The sequence below is a fragment of the Pseudorasbora parva genome, chromosome 10, assembly GCF_024679245.1.
Source record: "Pseudorasbora parva isolate DD20220531a chromosome 10, ASM2467924v1, whole genome shotgun sequence".
Lineage (NCBI taxonomy): Eukaryota > Metazoa > Chordata > Actinopteri > Cypriniformes > Gobionidae > Pseudorasbora > Pseudorasbora parva.
Genome location: NC_090181.1, coordinates 14,902,817 through 14,918,662, shown reverse-complemented (window position 1 = coordinate 14,918,662; position 15,846 = coordinate 14,902,817). Strand labels below are relative to the sequence as shown.

Below are 15,846 nucleotides of genomic sequence, written 5' to 3'. Positions count from 1 at the left end.
CACCCAAAAAATGAAAAATGCTATGATTTACTCCCCTTCAAGCCATCCCCAGGTTCTTCTTTCAGACAGATACAGTTAAAAAAAAATTAAGCTTAAAAAAGTGCATCCATCTATTTTAAAAGTAATCCAGCCATGTGGATTACTTTTAAAATGGGTGGATGCACTTCTTCAATCACTGACTAAAATGGATAGTCTTTTACTGAAAATTTAACATTACAATATTTAACACGTATAACTTTTATAAACCACATTTTATAAACTATATTTGGCAAGTCTAACCATTTTCTTAAATATATCCTGCTTAACTCAGACTGAATCTTGTATTCAATTTATTAAATAAACTTTAAGTTGCTTTTCGGGTAATCTGAAACATGTTTACCAATGATTCTCTGTCAATGGTTGCGACAGAGCATAACATGAGAGGGCGGGGCTTCATGTATCCACGGCCTTCAGCCATTGGCTGTCTTGAATCACGTGTGTTGTTGTCAAGATGGCGTCTCCGAATGGAGGTAAATTTTAATTCCTATTTTTTCCTGGCAGCATAGTTGTAAATGTAGCAGTGCAACGGGCCGATTAAACCTCATAACCCCATATACTGTTCAGCATACCGTCTTTAAGAATGACCGAATTGAGTTTTAAAGAAAGCTTTTACCTCGGAATAGCGTCTTAAAATTGTTTGGAGTCAGTCATTAGCAAGCTACGTGTCAAGCGACACCAGTTACTATTAAATATTATACGAATGCAATGATGCAAAAAAGATTACTTTTTGTATATTTTTGACAAGCAGTGCTATTTAATGCAGCTAGCTCAGCATGATCACAACAATGAGTAATCATAACTTTACCACCCCCTCTATTGTGTCCAGTCATAACATAACGTTACTTAACTAAATATTAACGTTATATTCCGACTAACACGTGAGGTTTATTGTTCCCAAAGTCACAGAATTTTAACTCGTCTGTATTATTATTGCACTAATGTGTTTTTTGTAATAAATGTATGCTTATTGTTTTGTTTGTTTTGTTTGTTTTTCAAATATATGTTTGTTTTTATACATATAGGTGAGGACTTTGAGTCCTCTCTGCTGAGTTTTGAAAAACTTGACCGGGCTTCACCTGACCTGTGGCCAGAGCAGTGTAAGTTTGATTATCTGATGTTTGTAACTGAATAGTATTTTAAAAGATGTCACATTCACTGATGTTTCCGCATATGACCCACATTTATGTTTCACTAAATGCATTAAATTAGATTTTTACAATAGCTTTTTTAAATGTATCATTGAATGTTGTCTGAATGTCCCATGCACCCCTTTGATATTTTAACAGTACCAGGTGTCTCAGAATTTGCTGCATCCTTTAAAAATGTGAGTAAAAAAATCTAATTATAACAAATTATTTTAAACCATGAAACACGAGAGATGAATTTGTAACTTTTGTTTGTTATTCCAGCCCATCACAAATTCTCCGCCCAAATGGATGGCTGAACTGGAGTCAGAAGATATTGAAATGTTGAAAGGTCTGCTGCTTTTTTTCCATCTCTTAAAACAAATTAATATTGAGCCTCTTGATGCATCATTTAGCATTTAATTGTTTTATTGTTACACTGTAAAAAAAAAAAAAAAAAAAAAAAAAAGTTGCTTCCTTAAATATTTAAGTATATTCAATTTGGATTTTCAACTTAAATTCTGTTAAACTGACTTTAAAAATTAGTTTATTCTTGTATAACTTATTTGAGTGAGTTAAAGCAAGATATGTTTATCATATATATATATATATATATATATATATATATATATATATATATATATATATATATATATATATTTACAGTGTAGGGTCCCATGTGACATGTTTGCTTCATTTAAAACACTTAAATGAAAGATTAAATTTCAGTGTGATGTAAGATCAGTGAAATGTGATCAGTGAAAAGTTCAGTGAAATGTAAGATTAAATTTCAGTGTGAATTGAATTTAGAAAAGTATGGTCATTTTCATTTTCTTATTTGTTCTGGCATTGGCACACATCAATACAAATTAAATGTGATTGGTCGTCTTGTTTTGTTTTAGAATTAGGAAGTTTGACCACAGCAAATTTGATGGAGAAGGTGAAGGGACTGCAGAATCTGGCTTATCAGTTGGGCTTGGAGGAGTGTAAGTAATCTTGCCCTTGGTTTCACAGAAAAGGCCTTGTCTCAGACTAGAATGTGTGTTTGAGTTGTTTTAACTGAAAGAATCTTCAAATATGTCAGTGCCATTGTTTTGTTTCAAGATGCACACCGGTAATGTTTTTTTCTACGGCACGTTTATAAAAGCTACATAAATGTCCTTATTGAACTATGGCCTAATCCTGGCTTAATCTAAACCGTGTCTGAAACCAGGCCTTAGTTTCTTAGTCAATGCATCAGTGCACTGTTCAGGCCTTGATTTTGCAAAGCCTCCACTAGATGGCATTATTACCAAAGAAAAAAAAATCACAAATGCATCTTTTGGTATGATATTAAGACATTTTACACATCTACACTTGTGGGCACCCAAAATGGCTAAACAACACTAAGCTTTTAATCGTCTTAACCACACATTTTTGCTATGGAAATTAAAGCAAGCAAAATTAAGCAAATTCACTATTTAAAAAGTCATTGATGTCCGAAAAAGACGGAATTAAGTTTTTGGCAGAATATGGGAAGTTTGTGTGGAGTGATAAATTGCTATGAAACATGAGTTGCATAGTGATGCTCCAGAGCGGTGTCTTCAAAAATCAGTTAAGAAATGCATGTCTACCACAGTGAAGCATGGAGGAAGAGGTGTCATTATGGGGAGCCTGGTATTGGTGAAATACTTTAATGTTAAAAGTCATTTAGTGCTTTGGAGTACAGGAGAATATTGCAGAATGTCTCGCTTCCCACAATTGAAAAGTTGTTAGTTAAAGAGAAATGATCAGATGATCAATTATTTTTTAACAAGACGATGCTCCTGCCCAAATTGAAAAGACAACCAAGAAGTGGCTTGAGAACGAGTCCCATCAGATTTGAACTCGATGAAATAGTGTAATAGACCAAAATAGACCAAATGTTCAAATGAAATAGTGAATATTTGGTCTCACATTAAAATCAAACGAACTGGGAGACATTTTTCACTACTCATGAGCTCTGAAGACATCAACATTGAGTGGAACAACACAGACTCTTCTGTCTGCAATTTTACCCACACAACTTAAACACTTAAATAAGAAAGAAAAAAACAAGAAGAAAGCTATTCTGTGCTAAATTACATTTTCTAAAGTATGTGTGCAAATCTTTCTAATTTTCCTAACCACTAATTAAAATGGTTAAGACCGTTAAAAGACCATTGAATATTGTATCATTTTTTTGCTTTGCCCTTTGTGTTGTCGATCAAAATGTGTTGTTGTTTTTTTCCCTGCAGTTAGATTTGCAAGTTCTTAAAAACATAAACTATTGTAAATAATCTAGGATGTAAATCTAACTGAAACCTACCTGAAAAATACTTAAAATGACAACAAAACATCCTTTTGTAATTTATTTTATTTGATAAGTCTCAAATGAATCCCCACTCTATATTTAAACAGAACTGGCTTGTTGCCTAGTGGCTCTGAAATGTTATATCACAGAATTGCTAGATGTAGTCATAATCCATACTGGCAGGATTACAGGAAAGATAAGTGTTTTCATGATTTACGAGATGAAAATCGGCATCAGATGTACAAATCTAGCACAATTTGAAAGTGACCGCTGCAAACCAATTGTAAACACTTGTTTCAAATATATTACATTCTTTCTGACATTTTGACCTTTTTCTGTGGCATGTTCAAAAACGGCCCTCAACAAGCTTTCCTTCAATGAGAAAAATGGGTTATTTCAGGTAAAATCTCAGTCAAAGTATAAATTTGAGAGACTGTGATGATGCGTTTAGTAGAGTTTGCCATACTTTCATTGTAATTTTTTATACACATTTATAACATTATACATTTTGTTATATTACCTTGTCAGTAAATGAAAAAATAAATAATAATAATTAACGCTGCTGCGAGGTTGTTTCTAATACAACGGCTGCGGGAGAGATGGCAAATTTGATTGCTGTAATCCATCTCAAAATTGTTTTCCCTCTTTTCAAAAAAGTTGTAGAAACTAAATCATGGGCTTTTACTTTTGCTATTATGGAAATACAAAAATGATGCTGTCTCTAATTCACTGTTATAGAAGTTTACTTCCCCTTTTCAGAACCCTGGATAGGTCCATTTTGAACAATTTTATTTATTCTAAATGAACGTAAATTAAAGGACTTTCTGACTTGGAAAAAAATATTATTTTATGAATGATTCTATTAAATTTGAGTGAAGCGGATCTCCATATTACTTATCTTATAATGTCGTTGGTTGTAAATGGTGCATCAAAATAATAACTAGTTCTGTCAATTAACTGTCGATTAATCACATCCCAAAAAAAAATGTTTGTGTGAACTGTGTATAATTATTATGTATATATAAATGCACTCATATATATATACACACATACATGCAGATATTCCTTAAATATATACATGCATGTTTGTGTATTCAAATATATATAATAATTATACACAGTACACACATTATATAAACACAAACTTTTATTTTTGATGCGATTAATTGATTTGACAGTTCTAATAATAATCACATAAGAATATATTAATATACTTTCCTCTTTTATTTTTTTAAAAGAGAGAATAAGTTCCATAATTTTTTCAATGCATAATTTCGTGTTTTATAATTGAATATTTAGAATGCTCTGGGACATTTTTTTTTTTTTTATGTCTAAATGTAAATTCCTGGGGCAAATATCCCATTTTTGGATTTGGCTTCCATGCCACCTTTTCTATGTAAAGATGGCAAGGAGAAAGGACAACCAGAGTCTTTTCTGCCTCCATTTAATATATTCGCCTTTGCACATAGTAGGCTTCCTAGCAGTGTAATAAGTCAACCTAGATGTCTCCTCCCTCCAGTCATTTTGTCCTCTGCTTTTTCATGGTGACTTCTGTAGGAATGCAACATACTTCAAGACATTTATTATTTTTAAAAGGAGTAAGAAAATTAATTTCCAATGCTGGAAGCAGGTCCTCTCCATCTAATATATAACCTGTGCATGACAAAACTGTGATTTAGTGTGAGTTTGTTTTCACATTTGTTTCTTATATATCTTTGGCTATACCCACCCACTGGTTACTTAAGTCTTTGGTCAAACTTGGTGCTGTAATGTGAAAAATATACTGGTGAAGTGATGAGAGGTAGCCTTGTGAGTTCACTGTTGATTTGTAAAATCTCCATCAAGACACCTGATTAAAGCAAGCTCGTTCAACCAAGATTATGCCAAGCGTAATTTGTCACAGCTCTATGCCATTGAGCAAAATAATAGTTAGAAAATAGTCAGCTGCATAAAAAAACTCCACACTTTTTGCTTAATGGGTAAATAACACACAAAGTTTCTGCCAATCGCATATTAATATTGAGTCCCAATAGAGAAGTATGGCATCCTTCATATCTCAGAGTCTTTAGTTCTAAAGAGAGCACACACACACACACACACACACACACACACACACACACACACACACACACACACACACACACACACACATCATGGCATTATCCCTGGATAACTTTCTATTCAATGTTTGTGTTGTTTACATTATATGCACTTATTTGCCGACAAAACAGACATTTGATGCATTTCCACTCAATGGTTTCAACTCGTGACGGAGTAAACAAACACACTTGCAGCATCCAAAAACACACTTCTTTAGAGACATTCTTGATTTCGTGGTCTGAAAACAAAATGACAGTGAGGTCGACGACGTCTATAACCTCCCCCAAAAAAACATTGACGCTCATCTGGGAGAAGTGACCATACAATGAATCCCACCCTTTATGACGTCATACAGGGCCATACTGGAAAGAAACTTTCCGAAACTTGTTTGAATGTATTTGGCACAGAAATACCGTCATACATCCAACAAATTTTTTTTTAAATTGGCCATGTTTATCATAAATCCAACTCTTTAACAGTGTAAATAATAAATTATGCATTTAATAGCATTAAAAAAAGCATTTTTACCTTGTTCAAAAATTTAGTCAGCAGATATTTTCTTTTTCTTTTTAGAAATGAATACTTTCAGTCAGCAAAGACATTAAATTGATGCATACAATTTTATTAAATATTTATCTTTCAAATAGACTGTTCTATATTTACCATAGAAGAATGTGATTAAAAAAGTATTAAGTTTCCACAAAAGTATTTCATGTTTTCAACATTGATGGTGATAAGAAATGTTTCTCAAGCAGCAAATCAGCATGTTAGAATGATTTCTGAATACTGTAAAATTTTGAATAAACAGACCTTGTTCAAAAAAAGAATGATTTCTGAAGGATCATGTGACACTGAAGGCTGAAGTGAAATAAAATAAATTACGTTTATTAGAAAAATTCTAATTTTAATTATTTTAAATTGTTATATCTCACAATTACTTCTTTCAAAAGCACAAAATCTTACTGACCCCAAATGTTATGACTGTTGTGTACATTATCATGTTTCTTTGTATTACAATTTTTTATTTATTTTTTTAGCTTTAAATTAAAAAAATTGCAGATTCACAATATGGTCTCAGGTGTTTGGACCGTTCTGTTCACATGTGTAACATGAATGTAGGGGAACTAATTCACTCTGTGCTTACATCAATTCCTTAAATTGTTATGCATAATTTCAATATCCTATATTTAAATACCATAAATATATATATATATTAAATAACCGTACTGGTATATAATGCCTCCTACTCTGAGGAGACGGATATGAAATTTTGATTATCATTCGGCTCAGAGCAGCATTTAACGCAGCGCCCTTTAATGTGGTGTGGTTTAATTTTCTTCCTTCTCCTAGCTGTCAGGGGAAGCCTTGTAAATCTGAGCTACTTTTTCATCATGTTTCTTTCTCTCTTCAGCGCCTTTAAACGAGCTGACGAGAGGTAGTGTTAGGAGACGGGAGGGTGAGGAGGAGAAGGAAGATTTACTGCACCTTTGGCTCGACGGCCATTAAAGTTGTGATCTAGTTAATGGGGATAATGCAATCAGGCAGTGAAAACTCACCCCAAAGGCAAGGTTATCAGCCGCACATTTGTTTTATATATTTATTTAGTTTCTCGGCTCAGGCACATGCAGATGCTGAGCCTTTAGATGCATTAGCTGCATATGTTCTGGGTGGAAAAATATGACCAACTCCAGCATATATTTAGCTTTAATTAATCATGGACTTATGTTAAAGCTTAAAACGTATAAATAAGTGTATATTAAGTATTTTAATCACTTGGTGTTGAGTGAATCAGCACATTTTCTTCTGTAACTGCTAACTGTGGAGCGTAAACCTTTTGGGGGATGCGACCATAGGCAGATAAGGATATTGTGCACGTGTGTATTTATTTGCGTGTGTTAGGGTGACATGTGCCACACCAGTCTCCTTGGGGACGTTTACCCACTCCTCTCCTAGCTAAGTGACGCCGATCAGGGTCATTGTGGGAGGGCCTGACGCGTGCCTACCCCTCCAGCCCCCCCACCAGTACCCATCTGCTCCAGGCCGTGATGAATGCTGCTGTCGGGGGGCTGCTGAGCATGGTCATCAGGCCCATCCGCTCCCACAGGACCAGTCACTACACTGATAAGTACTGTTATTGAAGGTAATTGAATGGAGAGTGCTCCTCTGGGACAGCCAGGCCTCAGGCGATGCTGATGATACCCCCGATTCCACTGCGGTGGATTGCACAGATGATGTAACACACTTGTTTCTACTTGAATAATTATGGGGGTGTTTTTTTTAAATGGTGCGTTAAACAATTTAGTAATATTTTGTAGGTCTAACAAGATTACAACTGCATTTTTGCTCATTTTAACCAGAATGAGCAGCAGGAAAATGGGAATGTATAGAATAATGCCCACTAAAGGGTTTTCAAAAGTCCCTAACCCTGAGGATTAAACGGATTAATAATACCTCTAATTGTGTAGCTTGTTGAGGAGAGGTGGGCTATTACTTTTCTAAACGATCCGTTTCAGGAATGTACTAAGAACCTCTTAAAATCTCTGGCAACCATTCTAGTGTCTTGGCAGCATGCATTCTTCAGAAAATGTAGTAATCTAGTTATTCTGATGTTTCCCTGGGTAGATATCATGATTTATTACAGATGCTACAGTAGGAGCATATGTGGCTCAATGAGAAATAAGTGGCCACAATAAAGAAAAGAAAATAAGTTTTAATATATATAAATAAATCTACTGTTTGTATTCATGTTGGTTTGATCTCGTTTAAAAAAAAAAAGGTTGTGTACAAAGAAATTTCTCAAAAGGGCTAGAAATTGAATGTGGTGTAACAATCAAGTAAAAAACTATTTTGTTTTCATATTTCCTTGATGGATGGATGGATGGATGGATGGATGGATGGATGGATGGATAGATTTTAGAAGACAAAATTATTTAGCAAAAAATAAACAAACTACAGCTACATGTTTTTTCAATTCGACACAATGCATTGAAAACAAAAAGCTTCCAGAAAAAGCATATGTTGACTAAAATCTAAGTTATTAGTATTTTAATGGTTCTCATGTTTGTTTGTTTTTGCGTGTGTGTACACAAATATCATGAATTAATTAATTAATATAATGGTTTTGGAGAGTCAATGTCATTGACATTTTACAACCCGATCTAGCCTTGCCTTGTAATAAAAAGGCCAAAGCATCTGCTATTTTAGAGACTTTTTGACCTTGACATGCACTCATGAATGTCTGCAGGGACGTTTTTGTTGTTGTTGTTTTTACGTGTTGGTTGAATCACATTGATAATTTACTAGACAAAACTTTTTAAAATATAAGCAGTAAAAAATAATAAGAATATGCAAAAAAATGTATTAATACAGAAATTCAAAATATGATTGTGTGGATGAATTCCATTTGTAATGCATTTTTAAACATTAATAGGTCCTCACACAAAAACCAGTTATCATGTTAGTGACTCATATGGTGCTTTCTATTGGAGGTGAACTGGTTGAAATGCAAATGATAAACGTTAAAGATTCAGGAAGGAACAAAACTCTGGCTTGCAACATTCAAGAACCTCCAGCTGTTCAATCTGTTCTTGCACCCAGTATGAAGGTCAGACCCGTCCAGCGCTAATGGCCCCAATGTTCACTGCCTCCTCCCCTAGATCAATCTCTTCTCTATTAAGCGGAGTGTGTCGCTGAATATGATTGCAGTGATGCTACCCTACCCTAGTAATGTGCTTCCATCAATCCATCAGAGACACCCGACCGCAGGGGCAAGCAGTTATGAAGTGCTGCTCGATGACAGGCTGAGCTGGGGGAAAGCTCTCCTCGACTTTACTCTCCTCTGTCTTCCTGTCCTCTCATCTTCCCCTCCCCTCACACAGTCCTGCTCGCTTCCTGCATCTTTATGGCTGATATAATGGCAGAATGGAGCAGGGAATGTTTGCAGTATCACATTAGAAATATAATCCTAATATTTTTTTGTCTTAATATCAGTAAAATACCTAAACAAACATATACATCTGCTTGAGATGCAAAATGACGATGTAAAGTCTTAGGCTTTACAGTATATATCTTTTTTTTTTACCAGTGACAAAAAAAGAACAAATATGCTGTAAGACAAATAAAGCTTGTTTTCATTTTGAATTATGTTTATTTTTCTTATCCCATTGCCAGATATTTTTTCTTGTTTTAAATATAATATAAACTCATTAATTTTAATTCATTTAAACACTTTAATACCTTAAGAAAAAGGTCAGTTCTCCCAAAAATGAGAAATGTTATATTTTACTATCATATTGATCCAAACCTGTAAAAATTTTGTTCATCATCTTACCAAGATATTTTAATGAAAACTGAGATTTCAGTCCCCCGATTGACAGTCCACGCAACTACTATTTTGATTCTCATAAACAAATTATAAAACGAATCCATATGAATTGAGCAGTTTTTTTCACTTTATACAGATTTGCTTTATATGATGAACAAATTTGATTTAGGTGTCTTTACCTAAATATTCATCAACGCATCAGTTGTGGAAAGCTCAAGCATTTTCGTTTGACATGCGAGAACCAATGAAATTCATTCTTGTGTTGCGCAGCATATTTGAGCTTCATCAAGAACCAATGAGGTTCATGTTCGTGTCACGCAGCACGTTTGAGCTTCCGCAAGAACCAATGGGGTTCATTCTTGTGTTACGCAGCACGTTTGAGCTTCCGCAAGAACCAATGGGGTTCATTCTTGTGTTACGCAGCACGTTTGAGCTTCATCAAGAACCAATGAGATTTGTCGTCGCCCGTCAAGCAGGTTCGGTTGAGCTTCTTTAGTGAATAAAAGCCTAAATTCAGTCTGTTTATTATATAAAGCAAAACATATTTTGGAATAAACCTCGCAATTCAAATGGATTTGTTTTACAATCACTTTGAGATTTTTGAAGCGACAAAGAGGTAGTTGCGCAGACTGTCAGTGGAGGTCTCTGATTTAATTTAAAATAGCTTCATTTGTGTTTTTGAAGAAGGACAACAGTTTTAGGGTTTTGAAACCACATGAGGGTGAGTAATTGATTATCCTTTTTTTCTTTTTCTTTTTTTGGTGAACTAACACATTCAATTATTTTGTTTCTCAAGTACATTTATCTTGTTTTAAGAACATTGAAATATTTGCACTGTAAAACAAGTTAATTCACTTTGACCCTGACATGCTATGGCGTCATTCCGACTCTTCGACTGCACAGATACACCTTAGCCCGACTTAGAATTTGGACTAGTATAACGGGGAGTTAAAGAGGAGGGAATTCATCTAAATCGCTCTCCCTTCTCTGTCCTAGCCACCACCTCTGTCAACAGATCGGAAATGACACCTTATTTCCATAAATACATTAGGAATTCATTGGATTTTCTTTCCCAGCTAATCATAGTGCCTGTGTGAAACCTTTTAGGGTTTTTAATGAATGAATTTTGACTGATTGCCTATTAATAAGGACACCTCTTGAACAGGGATAGGCTCTGGCAGGGCTGGCAGCGTGCGTGAGCGCATGTGTGTAATGATTCGTGGTGTCAAGCGGTTGGAGGGAGGGGTGAGAAGAGGAGAGCTCTCGGCTGGGACATTAAGAGGAAGCAGTGGCTCCCCTGGGAAATCACTCACCATGTCTGCATCTTAAATATCTCTGTGAAGTATCAATAAGTAGGTAATTGAATTTTGAACACAAACATGAGCATCAGGTGTATGTGTTCCAATGCGGGGACGAGAGGGTGGGTTTGTGTGAGAGCGTGTGTCTGTCCTCCCCCGTCCCGTGAGGTTTAGGCAGCGAGAATGGATGTTAAATCTATTAAATAAAGATTACTCCCCGTAATAGCCAAGTGGCAGTTTCAGATGCGCAACAGGGGCACGATTAGTGTGTTTGACTTCTAATGAAAGTGAATTGGGGCAGTCAGGTTTTGGAGAAAATTCAGTTTAAGGTCCAGGAATTCATTTTCTCCTTGGGGTTAAAAACAAACCATCTTGTCGCCAGATGTGCTTTAATGGCCTCTAAAAGATTCCCACGATAAAAGAGCATCCATGACTGTTAAACTGCATTCATTTTAAAAGAAAGAAACTTTAATGGTAACATACAATACATTTAATATATATTAATGCCATAATATATTGTAAATGTATAAAACCTGGATATAATATAGCAAAGCATTATTTTAAAACAACCAAACATTCTATAACCGTTTGTATACCACTTGAGTTTGCATATTGTATATAGGCTTGTTTCTGTAACCATTATTTTGCCTATTAACTCATCATGAAGCATATTTGCTTTATTCAAATATGAACAAGTGTACATGCACCATCAAAAAGATAATATGGCCTCTGGAATCTATAATATGCCATTTAGTATGGATGTCACCAGCAACAAGCTGCTGATTAACTAAGTACAGAATTAGTAATTGACCTTTCTAATCAACTAAACAAATCTCTAACTCCTGCTAATCAGTATTGATCTAACCCGTCCAGTGACAGCACCAGCTTTGTGCGTGTGTGTAAATGCACATACTTGTCTGTGTGTGTGTGTTTGAGCTGGCAGGACCCTCTACACTCCCCTTTTTTAATCTAACTCACTCAATGCAAATCATTTCCCTTCTGCTCTGACGGGAATTCAGGGATAAATGGAAATCTAATTAATGAGTGGATCAGAGGGGTGCACTCTGGTGAAGGGGTCTCATGGGAGAATGCTTGGCCAGACAGACTCCTGTATTGTTTTGGACAGAACATGTGAGGGAGATTGGGAGAGGGGTAGTAAGAGCTAGAGTAGGGTTGTTAGTTCAGCTATGACGACGCTCTTTCCCCGCTTGTGGACCCCTCCAGAAACCAGTGGCCCATTTAACAAAGCGTTAGCTGCCCTATCATTGACATTAAACCTTGGATTAAGACACACATATACTTATTGAAAGTACTTAAGACACTAATCTCTCACATTGAGAATGCAGTGGGATGTTTAATGACTGTAATATCTTATAATGCTCATCATTACTGTCTGTTTTTGTTTTGGTCTGTGCGATAGTGCACGTTGCCAGTTTACCCAATAGTGTTTTGCCCCCACAGGTTGCCAGTTGGTGGAAAACAGCCTATTGTAGCCATGGAAGACAGCAAACAAACTGGGTCAGAGATCACAGATTCCACCTGACCTAAAAAGCCTCTATATCCATTTAAAAGTCTCTATGAACAGAAGCACGTCAAAATTCAGAAAAATCAGTTCCTCAACTTGCGTCTATCTTTACCTTCCATTGTCAATTGCGCTCATTCCGGTTGCGTGTCCTTACTCTGGCAACCCGTGTGAACTCTGAGGAGGGGGCGGGGCAAACAATATTTTGAATTTGGACTGCAGCACCCATTCAACCCACTAGCTGTCATTGATTCTTACATACAGCACCTTTAAAGGACAACTCTGGTGAGAAATGAATCTAGGGGTAATTAACAGATGGTTACCGAGTAAATCGTTCTCTGGGATGCGTTTTCATGAAAATCGAATGTAAAGAGTTTAATCTCTAAAAACAGATTAGCTTATAACACTAGTCTATGGGGCAAAGTGCGTGAAATTAAATCGCTAGTTAATACCACTAACAAGTCTCAAAATATCCTCACACTAACACGGTAGCATAATGAGGGTCCCTACATGCAAACCAAAGCATGGAGAACTTTGTAAGTGTAAAAACAGTTTAATAAGAAGATACTTTATAAAGACAGTGCATTACGCGTTTACGGTCAGGTGCCATTTTGGACCTTCCTTATGCTACCACCGTGTTAGTGTGAGGCTATTTTGAGCCTTGTTAGTGGTATTAACTAGCGATTTAATTTCACTTACCCTTTGCCCCATAGACAAGCGTTATAAGCTAATCTGTTTTTAGAGATAAAACTCTTTACATTCGTTTTTCATTAAAACGCATCCCAGAGAACGATCTACTCGTAACCATCTGTTAATTACCCCTAGGTTCATTTCTTACCGGAGTTGTCCTTATGTTGATATCTGTTGTATAAATATACTGAATATTATGATGACTTTCAGGCTTAAATCACAGCGTTATGTAGGATCTAATGTGAGTTAAATGTTCATGTGTCTACAGTTTGAACCTGTGCTAAGGAAAATAGAAATAATCAAACTGCTCTTTATTCCTGTGAATTGTACTTTTGATTTACAAAGCGCACAGTGTGTGAGAAATACAAAGTCATTTAAAAAGAATATTAAAATAAATGTGTAATATCCTAAAATACCTTAATTATATATATATATATATATCTATATATATATATATAATTTTTTTTTTAGTAAATTTTGGGGCCAGTAATTTTTTTTTTAAAGAAATTAATACTTTTTTATGCAGCACGAATGCATCAAAAGTGACAGTAAATGTATGATGTTACTTGAATGATTTATATAATGCTGTTCTGATATGAACTGTCAATTATCAAAGAATCCTGAAAAATATTTATCACGTTTTCCAAAAAAATGTTAACCAGCACAACTTTTCAATATTGATGATGCTAAGAAATGTTTGAAGGATTTCTGAAAGAGTAATGATGCTGAAAATTATTTACATTTTAAAATGTATTAAAAACATTTTTTTTATAATTTATTATATTGAATTTCAAAAATTGAAACTTGTTTTCTGTCAAACTATTCAGTTTTATCACCTTCTTTCATCTTGATTTAATAATATCTTTGGAGTTTTAACTCCAACGTTTAATGAGAAAGTATAAAGTTCTGAATTGAAATCCAGGAAGCATTGTGTTTAATCCAGAGATGGAAAGCTGAAGGTGAATCCACTGACACTTGCTCTTGTCATTAACACGCCACACAGGGCAACTCATCTAAATTACATTCCACCACATTATTTCATTAGCTGCCGCCCAACATCGTCGCTTACCCTGTCTCTCACACCCATCATTTTCCTGCCTGAAAAACACACCCAACAGCTCATCAGTGCCTGTGTCAGTGTGACCACAGGAGGGGTCATGGCTGTTACACCTTCTTTTCTAAACGATAAGGAGAGTGTGCTGTAGATTATTTTGATGGAGTTTTGAGAATAAAGATGAAATAATGGGTTCATTAGAAACACTTTAATGCAATGCATTATATATTTACTTCAATAATTTCCCTCATTAAAATATGCCATGTAAAATTACTCAATGTGATCTGATAAGGTTTGAAGACTTTGTCTTTCATCTTATAGTGCAATAACCTGTTGCCTTTATTGTTCTTTTCCAGCCCGAGAAATGACGAGAGGGAAATTCCTGAACATCTTGGAGAGACCCAAAAAGTGAAGACCCAGATGGCGACCGCTGACCTGTCGGTTCAGCCACCACCTGATTGTGATCTTGTAAGGCAGAAAACGGTAGCATGATACGTCGTTAGCTTTTAAATGCTTTCAATACGATTTGACTGATTTGGAGTCAAAACACCACAACAGCAATGCATCATTTTTGTATATATGTTCACAAAATGTTCTTTAAATGATAGGTGCTGAGTAGAAATGGTTGGATAGTGGTGTGCTATTAAATAAATGTTCATAAATGTATTTATTTTTCACTCTGCTGTGTTTAATACAGTTTAATACAACTTTAATTGTTTTAATAAAAATTCAGTGTTGTTTAAATGAAGTACAGTTGGTTGTGTGCCCCCCCCCCAAAAAAAATACTGATCTTTGTTTATTGGTACATTTTAAGCACTTTTGCTTTTGGCATCAGCTAGTGCAGCTTTGCTTCCTATTGGCCAGCCAATGATGTTTTCTGAAAGTAGCTTCCATCAAACAATGAGGGAGTTCATGAAGTAGCATTCAAACTTTTAATTAGGGCAATAACTTCATGCCTGTGCCACTCCATCGACTGCTCCATTAACGTCCCTCTTTTGCTCCGGACATGTAAAAGGCTTTGACATGAGAGTGCTTCCACACCAGTGCAAGGCCATTTTTTCTATTTAATGGGAATTGGAAGTTTTGAAGGCCTCCAGTACAAAACATTGCGTAAAAATAATATTGCTCATTGTCATCCCTGGTAACAAGAGTTGACATAATTACTAGGGCCATTTCTTCTCTAATTAGCACACTTCCAGGGACATTGGCGCGAACGGTTTGGGAGAAAAGGGAATCAGACAGGCATGTTGAACGGCAAACAAAGAACGCTCTGGCGAGCTTAATTAGGTGAGACAGTGGCCAGGACTGTTCTCGGCTGGAGATGTCGTAGAGGCTTCGGCTGTGGTTGGCGAGTGTTCGCTCCTGCTCCCACCAATTCTTAGGG

General features: G+C 35.6%; 1 protein-coding gene across 1 annotated transcript; it reads left to right on the top strand.

The window, feature by feature from the left end:
• The first annotated feature begins 455 nt into the window (after window positions 1–455).
• On the top strand, window positions 456–15,206 carry lin52 (lin-52 DREAM MuvB core complex component). Its single transcript, XM_067455274.1, has 6 exons — window positions 456–509; window positions 1,062–1,136; window positions 1,326–1,363; window positions 1,449–1,515; window positions 2,066–2,149; window positions 14,819–15,206. The coding sequence occupies exons 1-6, from the start codon at window positions 491–493 to the stop codon at window positions 14,872–14,874; spliced, it is 339 nt and encodes a 112-aa protein (XP_067311375.1). The 5' UTR covers window positions 456–490; the 3' UTR covers window positions 14,875–15,206.
• The last annotated feature ends 640 nt before the right edge of the window (window positions 15,207–15,846 follow it).

Bases quoted from the DNA above. Each gene is read 5' to 3' on its own strand.
- lin52 (XM_067455274.1), top strand. The intron at 1,364-1,448 runs GTGAGTAAAAAA...TTGTTATTCCAG, and splicing joins TTGCTGCATCCTTTAAAAAT to CCCATCACAAATTCTCCGCC. The intron at 2,150-14,818 runs GTAAGTAATCTT...GTTCTTTTCCAG, and splicing joins TCAGTTGGGCTTGGAGGAGT to CCCGAGAAATGACGAGAGGG.